Consider the following 13378-nt stretch of genomic DNA (forward strand, 5'->3'; position numbering starts at 1 on the left):
TTTCATTTCTCATTTTAGTTTTCAAGTCTTCTCCTTTTTTCTTTTCTTTCTTTCTTTTTTTTTAAAGATTCTATTTATTTATTTGACAGAGAGAGAGATCCAAGTAGGCAGAGAGAGAGGGGGAAGCAGGCTCCCTGCTGAGAAGAGAGCCTGATGCGGGGCTCAATCCCAGGACACTGGGACCATGACCTGAGCTGAAGGCAGAGGCTTAACCCTCTGAGCCACCCAGGTACCCCACTTCTCCTTTTTTTCTTAATGTAGTTAAAGCAGTGTCAACTTTATCTTTTTTGGAAAAACTGGTCATTACTTTCATGTTATAATACTGCTATTGTCTCTGTTTTTATTTATTTCTGATTCTTCTTTGTTATTTCCTTCCTCTACGAAATTTCAGCATTTCACCTAAATTTATTCTTGTTCTAGGTCCTTATGGTGTAATGTTACTTATTTTCTTAATACAAGCATTTATAGTATAAATTTCACTCTAACATCTGCTTTGCTGCATTCCATAGATTCTGGAATATTGTATTTTCTTTTTCCTTTGTTTTAAGACATATTTTGATCTACCATTTGATTTCTTATTTGGTCTATTGCTTGTACAGTAGTGTGTTATTTAATATTTACCATTAAATATGTAATATTTACCTTGTAGATTTTCTAGCCTTGTTTTATCTCTAGTCTTGTACCATTTTGGTTGGAGAATATGCTTGATATGACATCAGTCTTCCTAAGTTTGTAATAATTGCCATGTCTCTTTCTATGTGATTTAGTCAGGGAGTCTTCTATGTACTTAAAGAAATGTGTATTCTATTTTTCTTGGATGGAATATATTATATTTATATTTTAGAACCATGGTTTCTGATGTATGCTTCAATAAAAAATGTTCTTGTTGAAAAAAAAAATAACTTTTGAGGGTACTCATTTAAAACAATCCATATCAGGGGCACGTGGGTGGCTCAGTCGTTAAGTGGCTGCCTTCAGCTCAGGTCATGATTCCAGGGTCCTGGGATCGAGCCCTGCATCAGGTTCCCTGCTCAGCGGGAAGCCTGCTTCTCCCTCTCCCACTCCCCCAGCTTGTGTTCCCTTTCTTGCTGTGTCTCTATCAAATAAATAAATAAAATCTTAAAAAAAAAAAATCAGAGAGGAGGTGGATAGGGGATGGGTAAAATAAGTGAAGGGGATTAAAGAGTACACTTATCATGATAAGCACTGAGTAATGATGTACAGAGTTGCTGAATCACCGTATTTTATACCTGAAACTAATATAACACTGTATGTTAATTACAGTGGAATTAAAATTAAAAACTTAATAAAAATATTTTTAATGAAAATAAACTCCCACTAAACAAATGTAAAATTTTAATTGTTTTTACCTTATAATAGTGTACACACACCACATAACTAAAAAAGGTTTATTAGAGTCTATTGTATGTTTTCTTTTGTGTTGTTTTTAAGTACTCCACACTAGGTGTGGAGTCCAATGCAGAGCTTGAACTCACAACCCTGAGATCAGACCTGAGTGGAGATCAAGAGTCGATCACAGCCAACTGAGCCACCCAGCCACCCCTATTAGAGTCTATTCTCATACTCACTAGTCTCAACTATAAACATCCCAGATTAGTGCCAATATTATATATTTTCTATCTGCAACCTCATAAACTGCTTCACAATGTTTATTACTAGAATTTTCTTATCAAATCTTTTAAAGTTCATCTCTCTTATTCTATCCACAGTAGAAAGCTTAACAAGTATCCAAACCCTTTTAAAGATTACTCTCCAGTTGTTTCATTTGCCAAAAAAAGTAAGAAAATATTAAAACTGAAACAAAAGTTTGCATATATACCTAATCTTTCTGATGGGTTAACAAAGTCAACTGACTTGTGAAAAGCCACATGACTAGCTTTCAGCCAAAAGGGAACTCAATTACAGGTCTCCCCAACTCCTTTACTGGTGACTACTAGTTTTTGCTGAAGTATCTAATATATTAAGTAAAATATCCAAAATTAGGATAACAGCCTATCAGAAGATTACAGTAATGCTACTGACATACTCATTCTAAAACCAACAACCAATCTTCAATTAAAAATGGCATCAAATGATTTCTATGTTCTGCTAGTTAACATCTACTATCCTCTACTGAAACGTTTGGAATAATACTTTCCAACTTTTCTCAACTACAGCACACTATGTATACATACACCACATTCTCACAGAAGGAACCAGGTTTATATCCAATTTGCAAGTAGGTTTGTACTTCAAGGAAACAAATCAGAATACTAATTAGTACTTTATTGAATTAGTCCATAATTTGTTTATTTATTTATTCAATTTTAAAAGGTTATTCCCTCATTAAAGTGAGGTACTTTATAGTGAATAAAGCATTACTTATGAGATATTCACACCTGGGTGTGTTATAATACCACAGTGAGAACTATAAGTAAAACTATAAATTTATATCAAGAAACATGAAAAACTTCATTGATGCAAACTTTATAAAAATGTTTATTAGAGTGTTTATGTTCAGCTACATGTATATTTCACATAATTGTGAAAAAATATACACAACATTTGCTAGCTGTGATTTATCAAAATGCATGAACACAGAAGGACCTTAATAAATTTTTGTTCAACTGAAATTTTTCTTTAAAATAGTAACAGTGTTAAAATATGCTCTTAGTATAGCACATAGTTAAGATGCCTGAGTTTATTATATCCCATTTCCACAGCTGATGAGCTATATGCTCTTCAACAAGCCACTTAAAGTTTTTTTACCTCAGTTTTTAATCTGTACTGTAGGGATAAAATTGTACCTACCTCATTCTATGGGGATTTAAATTAGGAAAAGATATTCAGCAAACCACACAATGCATAATACATCTTACACATGTTAATTTCATCATCATTATGAGAAGAAAGAGAGTTATCTCATCTGGTACCTCAGGAACTAGATCCCTCCTCTCCCGCCTGGTGAGAAGTCAGAGACAATTTTGACAGTCACCCACTTCAGCTCCCATGCTTACAATCCATGGGTAGGTTTTACCTTCTCCCTTTTCCCCTGTCTCTGGCTTGCCCACAGGCCAACCACATACACAGCCATTGCCCTAGCCCACCCAGAACTTTCTCTCACTTTCTGTGTTACAGATTTACAGCTTTATCTTGAGAGCAATATGAAGCCGTTAAAAGACTAAAAGCAAAAGAGATCATCCCAACTTCCAAACAGAGAACAAATTACAGGGAAACAAGAATGTAAGTGGGGGGAGCAGAAAGGAATCTATAATGCAGGAGTGTGGTGTGGATTCAACCTGGTGGTTGACTAGACCAGCAGTCTCCAAACAGGGTATAAGAAAACTTTCTAAGGGGTATGCAAGTACTGAACTTCAGGAAATCAATTTACAGACTCCTGCCTTCCAACTGTACTAAGTCATTAAAATTTCCCCTCAAAAAACATTTTAATTCTAAATAACCCTCTTCCTCTCTCCTTCGCAAAAAACAAAGTCAACAAAACAAACAAGAGGCCAGAAAGCTTCCTGTATTTATTTCATTCATCTGAGAGATACTTATGGGTCATATTGCATGTATCAGACACTATTCTAGGAGACTGGAATATATAAAAATCCCTGCCTTCTTAGCACTTACATGGGGTGAGAGGGAAAACAACAGACATCAAATAAAGCAAAAGATATCTCAGCAAAGATCTGTAGGAGATGGAAGAGTCTTTTGGATCTCTGGGAGAGCATTCCAGATCACTTAGAGGATTCTCGTAAGTTTATTTCAGTATGTATCTAACAATAAAAAGTAAAAATTTTAAAGATTAACAATACCTTCAACAATTCTATCATCAATATCTTGACCTGTTCCATAGGATTCAGTCAGATATCTGTTTAAAATATAGGATAAAAAAATTTACATGACAACAACATTGTACACATTATAATTGTAACTTTATTTTTTTTAAGATTTTATTGATTTATTTGGGAGAGAGAAAGCACACCCAAGGGGGGAGGGGCAGAGATAGAAAGGGAAACAGACCACCCACTGAGCAGGGAGCCCGATATGGGGCTCAATCCCAGGACCCCAGGATCATGACCTGAGCTGAAGGCAGACCCTTAACCGACTGACTCAGTCACCCAGGCAACGCATAGTTGAAACTTTAGTATTATTTAATACATGTAAAATTTAAACCAGGATCATCTCTGTAACTAGTTATTTAAAATTTACAGATTTATATTTAAATGCAACTATTCTGCTATCCCTTTCTTTTTTTAAGATTTGAGAGAGAGAGAGAGGGAGAGAAAACAAAGCGGGGGGTAAGGGCAGAAGGAGAGAGAGAATCCTCAAGCAGACTCCCCACTGAGCACAGAGCCTGACACCACTGGGGGCAGAGAGAATCTTAAGAAGGCTCCATGCTCAGTGTGGAGCCCAACCTCGGGCTCGATCTCACAACCCTGAGATCAGGAAGGACCTGAGCCAAAATCAAGAGTTGGACGCTTAACCAAATGAGCCACCCAGATGCCTGTTACAGCATTTTAAACACTTGAAATGCAATTTGGATTACCTTGAACATCAAAATCAGTGTTATTTTTAAAATGTTTTTGGAAATATTCTGAATTTAACCATTTGGTTTTAAAGATGTCACCCATTTCACACAAGAATATTCATTGTCTATATAAGATTCCAAAATCTTCCGTGATAGCATATTAATTCAATTTATATGGTTAGAAAAAACAAGGTAATTTGCCACGGAACAATGAGGAAATTACCACTTTTCATGTTGTTTTAGCCAAAGATTAAATGTAACTGAACAACTATTTTCCCGGAACATTTCAAAACAAAAAGTAATCTTTAACTTAGAACATAAGTTTGTATTTTAAATTTACAGTTTCTAAATTATTTGTTCATTTTCAAAGCTGTATATAAACTATAGACTCACCATATGACCCTTACATACAGAAGAGAAGTAAGAAATTGAGCCACTTAGAATTCCCAGAGTATTAGGAAGCACTCATTTAATCAGAATTACATATACATAATGCACAATAACAAACTTCTAAATTAATTTTATATAAATAACTGAATAGCATACATCTGCATAAAAAAATAGAAAATGTCAAGAAGGGACCCACCAGCAATTGGCTAAGACTGTATTAGTGGGAATAATACTGGTGAGAATTCAGAATGCACTGGTCCTAGCAGCAGCTTCAACACTAGATTTAACTTTTCTAAGTTAACTGAAATATGTAAACTGAAGGAACTAAACTAATGAGTGCTACGGTTCCTTCCGTATTTATAATGCAATGATTATAAACAAAGTGTGGAATTTAATTTGATGGCCACAAAGGGGATACACTGAGACAGGGTTATGAGGAGATAGAATTAGAAGGCCAACTGTCATAAGCTTAAGGTAAAAAATGGTTTCAACCACACTCACAGCAGGAATACTGAGAACAGAATGTAAAGGTTGACTAGCATGGGTCTCCTCTAGGATCCTCATAAGAAGAACACGTCAGAACTAGTTTTCAACAATCTATAGCTTAGCTTCCACATAAGATGTCTGTTTTTAAAAGAGATAGAACCTACCATTTCAAACTATGTCATAAAGTATGCACTGGGCACCCTGTTGGCTCAGTCGATAGAGCATACAACTCTTGATCTCAGGGTTGTGAGTCTGAACCTCATGTTGGGTATAGATATTACTTGTAATAAAATCTTTAGGGCACCTGGGTGGATCAGTCAGTTAAGATCTGACTCCTGATTTTAGCCCAGGTCGTTATCTCAGGGTTGTGAGATCCGGATTCTATCTCTCCCTCTCCCTTTCCCTTTGCCCCCTCCGCACTCTCCCTCTCTTAAAAAAAAAAAAATAATAAATAATAAATTCAAAATAAAATCTTTAAAAAAATACAATAAAATAAAGTAAGCAAAAGTATGCAAAGTCAACCTGTTCAATCAAAGAGATATTTGTATCTCTTTATTCATATCATGTTCACAGCAGTACTATTCCCAATAGCCAAGATTTAGAAGTAACTGAAGTGCCCACTGATGAATGACTAGGTAAACAAAATGAATAGTATGCAGCCTTAAAAAGGAAATCAAGGGGCACCTAAGTGGCTCAGTCAGTTAAGCCTCTGTCTTTAGCTTAGGTCATGGTCTCAGGGTCCTGGAATCGAATTCTGCATCGGGCTCCCTGCTCAGCAGGGAGTCTGCTTCTCATTCCCTCTCTCTGACCCTCCTCCCCGCTTGTGCTTGCTCTGTCTCAATTTAAAAAAGAAAAAAAAAAAAAAAAGGTAATCGTGACACATGATACAACATGGATAAAACTTGAGGATATTATGCTAAGTGGGATAAGCCAGACACAGAAAGACAAATACTGTATGATTCACTTATATGAGGTACCTAGAGTAGTCAAAATCAGAAGCGGAAAGCTGAAGGGTAGTTGGCATGGGCTGAGATGGGGAAAATGGAGTTGTTTAACAGGCAGAGAGTTTCAGTTTTAGATAAAAAAAGTTCTGGAGATTGGCTGAAAAACAATGTGAATATACTTCTTACTACTGAACTATACACTGAGAAATGTTTAAACTGGTAAGTATTATGCTACAGATTTTTTCCACAAATTAAAAAAAATAAATAAGCCTATTCAAAATAATCCAGGTTAGTTAAAAACTCCTTACCTTAGAACAAATTTCGTATTTTCTGTTTTGCCAGCTCCTGATTCTCCAGATACGATGATAGACTGACTCATCTTAAGCACCTTCATATCTCGAAAAGCCTTATCAGCTAGGGTCAAAATAACATGTTAATGATGAGAGGTGTACTAAATACAAATTTCCTAAATGATACAAAGTTGTTTTATTATCAAAGAACACTTACTCTTAAATTATAAATGTGTTTATAGATAGTAACACTTTAAAATAAAATCATTCAAAAGTGTTCAGAACATCTCTAAAAGTTTTTACTTTAAATGTCCTATCTCATTACGCTGACAGCTAAGTAATATGAAATCCAAATAAACAACTTTTATGTTTGTACTAGAATGTCTTCATATTATGAGCTATGGCTCAGTTCTTCCTAATTCCAGAGAAGATCCAAAAAAAAAGAATGCTCAATATACATATAATACATACAATATAATAATAAAATACAATAATAATAATAATAATACAATATACACTGAAGTCCCAGGGAAATGAAGGCCAAGGGAAAAGCAAGAAGTAACAGCTACCAATTAAGAAATCTTGCAACCAAAAATTCTGCTGGAAATAAAAATTCATAACTGTAAAATCTGTGTGGTAGTAGTAGTATTACAAAGACAAGTTGAGCACAATTTGATTGTTAAATGGTCTTATATTAAAACAATTTTAATTCAAAATTAAAACAATTTTAATTAACCAATTTAGCTCTATAGACAAATATTTCTTCATTTCAGACATGTGCTACCTATACAAATGAAGCTTTACAAATGGTTTTTACTGTATTGGACCAAATGGAAACCATGCAAGAGTATATCCATCCTTCTGACCAGGGGTTAGGATAAGGGGAAAATTTATCAACAATCTGTTCCACCCACTTTCATGATACTATTCTAGACACTTTTTTTTTAGCAGTTAACAACTAAAAATAAGTCAGTCTATTTACATTTTAAACACATAATTTCTCTCCAGTGATGAGCTTGGTCATATTCAGGTTCTAAGAATTTTGAACCATTTTCTAGCTAATACAAAACATACTAATGCCCATCAAAGCATCTCAGAACCAAAAGTCAATCCGCTATTGCACTGGATTTGGCTGACATATTCACTCTATCTAGTACACAAGTCAGCCAAATTGGGAAGTGAAGCCTGGTTTGGTCAAAACATAGGCATGAAAAGAAGACCCAAAGAGAAACAGACTGCACTAAGAACTACTAACAAAACATGTCATCATTTAACTGCTGGTTATGTCTGGATCCAAAGGGTTAACTAACATCTCTGTACTTGCAGTCACCAGCTATGGTAGGGGTGTGTGTGTGTCAAAAAAACCCATCTCTGTGTTCCTCAGAGCTAAAGATGAGAGAAAAGCTGAGGCAAAAACTGCTGTCTTCCCATGTGGATTCCCTAGAGATAAGAAGCATATATCATTTCTAATTCTTAACACTTATAGAGCCCTGATGCAAGATAAGGTAGGGAAGAAGTCTGCTCTTATGGCTCATATCTAAGCCTTAGCAACACACTCACAAGTGATGACCTCGATAACGATGGAAGGCCTGGGCCTCAAAGCTATGAAGGAGGACACTTCTAAGATGGAGCTGATCGTGTCAAGGAGTCGAAAGAACCATTAGGTCAGCTTTTATTACATCCTACTTTCAAATGGTTGGACATATTTAGGAAGACACAGACACATTTAACAAAGATAATGATGTACAACTACCCCATGAGTTAGCTGCAAAAGTAGTCTTCTCCATCCTGTGTAAGATACATGCTCCTAAATAATGGCAATACATTCAAAATAGATAAAGGCCACCAAAATACGTATTCAACTCACAGCTTTTATTAATCCAAAAGAAAAACATTAGATTTGTACAATATAAGGAAAAAAGTTAAATTACTTACCAATTGCAAAGACATGAGGTGGCATTGTCCCAAGAGATTTTCCTTGATATGACTTTATTGTTTCTGAAGAATATATTTTAGGTATGTCAAAGTATGGGTTCACTGCAATCAGAATGTTGGCGACATATGTCTAAATAGAAAAAGTGTGAACATAAAATTTTCCAATTACTATTTTAATCTAAAACTAAACAAGGCTCATGGGAGAAAGAAAATACAACAAATAAGACACCTTTAATTCTTTATATAAATTAAGACTTCCAAGTCTGCATTTCAAGCCCTAAACATATACTCTACAGGACCCATATTTCTCCAATTCTTAATAAATACTTTCAACTTCTCACCCTGATATGCACCTCAAAACTCAGCAGATCCAAAATCAAGATTACCTCTCTTGACTACCCTTCGCCTCAAAGAACACACTCTCCTCCCATATGCTCCTTCCTGCTCCCTGGTTCACAGCATCACCACCAAGCCACCACAGACATTGAGACAGAGGCTGAGTCTAAGCCTCTATTTCAATCAGCCTTCTTTGTTGACTCTACTTAAGAACTCTACTCTCCTCCTCCTATTCCCTACAGCTTGAGTTTTGGTCATTTATATTCCTCACCTGGACTACTTCATTTACCCTGTTACTAAAGAGCTTAAAGAGTTCATAGGATCCTCTAGGCCAATCTCCATCACTGAAAGCCAAGGATTAATTTAGTGCTATGGTAACCACTTGGTCCCACATTTTTGCAAAACAACATATGTGAACCATTGCCTAGAATATTGACAGGCTAAATGTTTAATGAGCAACTTCAGTTTGCTTTTAAATTTGGAATTTAACTGTGGCTCTAAAAGACCAGTAAAATGCACCAATAGGATTTATAAAATTCCTTGTGGGTAGAAAAAGAGTTGTGGTTTAGCAATTAGTTGTTGTTTATCAGCCAAACTAGGGCAGGCAGGACCATATTTTTCTCTTTTCTGTTCCTAGTCGTAGATAGGAAATGATGTGGAAACCAAGAACTCTCAGACTACTAATCTAAAATTCAATGAATGCACTCAAAAATGTTTACTGCAGTGGAGTAAAAAGAATCTTAAATTCCAGGTAATAATCTTTCTGTGGGAAACAAAGGAAAATAACAGAGATTTTAGTAACAAATGAAAATGTTAAATTTGAGTTAGCTATTGTTCTACTTAAATCTAAGGAAGAAAAGTGATAATTCTGGCTGGTGAGAAATAGAAAAAAATCAAATCTAAACTCTTATTCCTAACTGCTTCCATTTCTTCCATATATTATAGTAATAATAACTATAGTTATGCACTGCTGATTTTTAATAGTTTTGTAACTAAAAGACATAATTGGCTAGGAAAAAACATACCAATCATGGCCTCAGGTAACTTTGAAAATACCGGTTTTCCAAACAGAAGCTGATGATGCCAGACAGTCACAATCTAACAGAGGTCATCTGCCCAACTGCATACATATTTTAGGAAAAGAAAGATCAAAAAATCTAGGAATAACCCTAAAATACTCCAGAGTGATAACAGACATTATACATGAAAAACAAAAACTAAAGCAGGTAATTTTTTTTTTATCAATCATACAATTTAGGAAAAGATTTGTAGGTCAACTAAATGTGAAAAAAAGACAAGTAATATTCTTGAAAGTGTAACTAATATGCGTATAAATCTCCAGTTATTAATGGTCAGAGTCAGTAATGTGCAATATACTGCAACACAGGAAATTTAGTAAAAGGCCAATAAAAATCCCATGAGTGTCAAGCTTTCGTATAAATATCCCAAATTAAAATAAAGTATCTCAATTCTTAAAAAGTATAATCATTCCTTGTAAAAGTAATAAAAATTTTCCAAATTTCTAGAAAAAATATTAAAACAATTAAAATTTGCTAAAATAAATATGACTGCTCTACCACCAAGTAATATAAGGCATGTACAGAGAAAATAGTGACCTTTTTTATTTGAAAGGTGATGTTTCCTGGTTAGCTCCAAATCAACTTTTAATGACTTATTACCACAGTTCAATTGTTTTAACAAGTTTAAAAAAATGTGTATTATTTTGGTAACTAAAACAGCATTTAGCATAGAGCAGCTTCTCAATATTAGTCTTCTGATTGAGTGAATTTTGCTTCTAAATATACTTCCTATCAAAAATAGCCACATATCAACCCAAATATATCCTGTTCAGTTGATTTTGAAAAAAATCAAAAAAGAAAGTGAAGACTAATATTGTATACAATTGAAAGACGGCAAGTAAACTCTCCTGAAAAAGACAAGACTAGTTCTATTTCCCAGCTGTCACTATGTGGACAGATGGCAAAGACTAAAGGTAATTTAGTCAGAATTAAATCAGTATAATTAGGCAAATTGATAGTGATATAAAAGATTAAGACTGCCATTTGATCTGGGAAGAGTCAAAGAAGCCATGTGTTTTCTTCTTTCAAAAATAATGGAGTCCCATCTTTACAGCAGGAGAACTACATTTATCTCCAGCTAACAAAGGAATCTACAACTAGGTCATATTAGAATAAAACCTCATACATGCCCAATGAATAATTATAATTAAAACATACTAGTTAAGTATCCATCTGAACAATGTGGTATAAACCTTAACTAATATTAAAAGCACTTTCTTTCATTTTTTAATGTTCTGGTTTTATAAGGTAAGTTATATAAGGTTTAATGAAATATTGCAACTATTATGCTTTATGATCAGTGTTTTAGTGTTTTTGAGATTTCCTCAGGTACCGCTTTCTATTTTAATTTACATTTCTTTGTCACTAAAGTTTTTATTTCAATATACATTCCTTATCTTTTTTTTTTTTTAAGATTTTATTTATTTACTTGTCAGAGAGAGAGAGAGAGAGAGCGAGCACAGGCAGACAGAGTGGCAGAGGGAGAAAGAGGCTCCCTGCGGGGCAAGGAGCCCGATGTGGGACTCGATCCCAGGACGCTGGGATCATGACCTGAGCCGAAGGCAGCTGCTTAACCAAATGAGCCACCCAGGTGTCCCCATTCCTTATCTTTTTAAGTTACCTTAACTTTTTGCAGAATAATATGGAAAGTGAATTAACTAAATGTATTTATAGACATATGCCAAAAATAAGAAATCAAAATCCCAAATAATTAGTGTTTTTTGAAACAACCAAATTGGACTTGTTAAGTTGGAAAGATATTAGATGATGTTCTGAATTCATTATTTCATTCCACAAATATTCACTAAGTGTTCAGAACAGTAAACTAGAAAAAAAATCCTTATCCTTATGGAGGTCACACTCTATTCAACAGGCTCAGATAAAATTTTCCTGTTAGAAAATTTGAAGCTTGACAAAAACCACACAGCAGCATTTAAAACAGTTATCCCCACAAAAACCCAAATCATCTGTAAAATACTTACATAAATTCTGTCTTTACTGTATCGAACTTTGATATTATGAAGAAGAGTGGCTTCATTTAAATACATTAGTGAGCCTGAAACATAAAATTTGTAAAACACTAAATATTTGAAGAAGAAAAGTAAAATAAAACAATACTACCTTACTCTGAATCACTCTGATCCAAGCTAAAATCCACCTGGCTAGGTTTAGATTTAATTCCATCTTTTTAAAACTCGCTGGGACATGTAAAACCCCAGAGGCCAATTTAAAATACATCCAGTTTACGTATGTGTTACAGTGGTATTTTTAAACAACGAATTCCAAAAAGGTGAGTACGTCTCGTGATTACAGGTGAGTACATATTAATGGAAGTTGGCTAAGAAGTTGAATACAAGTCAAGTGGAAATTAAGTACTACTGAGCGCTGATTTTAATACTTTCAATATAACAAAGTGATTATACCAATCAAATCAGATGCTCAGAATTTTACAGAAAAAAAAAAAAAAAGATAAAAGTTTAGAATGAGAAGGGACCATGAGATCATTCAGTCAGTGCCTTACATCTGATATGAAATAAGAGTCCCAGGAAAATTATATGTGTTAACTCAGCACATGCAGCTAATTAAACAATACATTCAGGGTAGAAATCTTGTTTTTCTGAAATCTGCCCCAGGGCCCCACCGGGCCCACCGCCAGCCCAGCCTACTCGTCCTACCAGCCCACACCGACACAGGGTTATCAGAGCGTGGCCTCCCAGGCCCCCCCAGAGCCTCCCAGCCATGTCTCAGCCTCCACAATCTGGCGCCATGGGCTACATGGGGAGTCAGTCGGTGTCTATCGGTTACCAGCCTTACGGCATGCAGAGTCTCATGAAACCCTCCCCAGCCAGGACGCACCTCTGCCACCCCCACAACAGCCCTACATTGCGGGGCAGCAGCCCCTGTACCAGCAGATGGCGCCTTCCGGGGGACGGCCCCAACAGCCGCCCCCAGTGGCCCAGCCGCCGCCCGCACAGGGCCCTCCGGCACAGGGCAGTGAAGCCCAGCTCATCTCGTTCGACTGACCGGAAGCTGGGAGTGCGCCATCCAGAACAACACTACGGTTCTCTGAACCACTGCCTCCGTCTCTAACTAGCGTCGTCCTCTTGCCTCGCTCTCCTCTTCCCGCCATGTAGTGTCCCTGCTGATGCGGAGGTGGCCCTGCACCCTGGCCCCCGCCCTCTGTCCTCTCCCGCTGACTCCTCATGCCCCCGGGCCCCATCCTCCTCCCCATCTCCCCAAGTTGGTCTCGGGCTTCTTTCCCCAGGGCTGGGCCTCAGAGGGTGGGCGGGAAGGACCTTCTCCGAGAGGGAGCCTTCAGCCAGCGCGTCAGGTCCCGTGAGGGCCGGCCGGAGTGGGGTTCCTCTCCCTGTGCAGCCCGGGCCC

The 13378-nt window shown here is 36.3% G+C and overlaps 1 protein-coding gene across 2 annotated transcripts in view; it reads right to left on the reverse strand.

The window, feature by feature from the left end:
- The window catches only part of MYO6 (myosin VI), a 148559-nt gene that overhangs the window by 66353 nt on the left and 68828 nt on the right, over window positions 1-13378 (reverse strand). For both annotated transcript variants that reach the window (XR_013966971.1, XM_080805710.1), the window contains exons 4-7: window positions 11977-12050; window positions 8580-8709; window positions 6663-6768; window positions 3819-3874 (exon numbers count right to left, since the gene is read on the reverse strand). Coding sequence is in view for 1 of the 2 variants with exons in the window: in XM_080805710.1 (XP_080661836.1) it covers window positions 3819-3874; window positions 6663-6768; window positions 8580-8709; window positions 11977-12050 (366 nt within the window). In the remaining variant the exon portion in view is untranslated. The remainder of the gene's footprint in view (window positions 1-3818; window positions 3875-6662; window positions 6769-8579; window positions 8710-11976; window positions 12051-13378) is intronic.

Source organism: Martes martes (genome assembly GCF_963455335.1).
Source record: "Martes martes genome assembly, chromosome: 6".
NCBI classification, from domain to species: Eukaryota; Metazoa; Chordata; class Mammalia; order Carnivora; family Mustelidae; genus Martes; species Martes martes.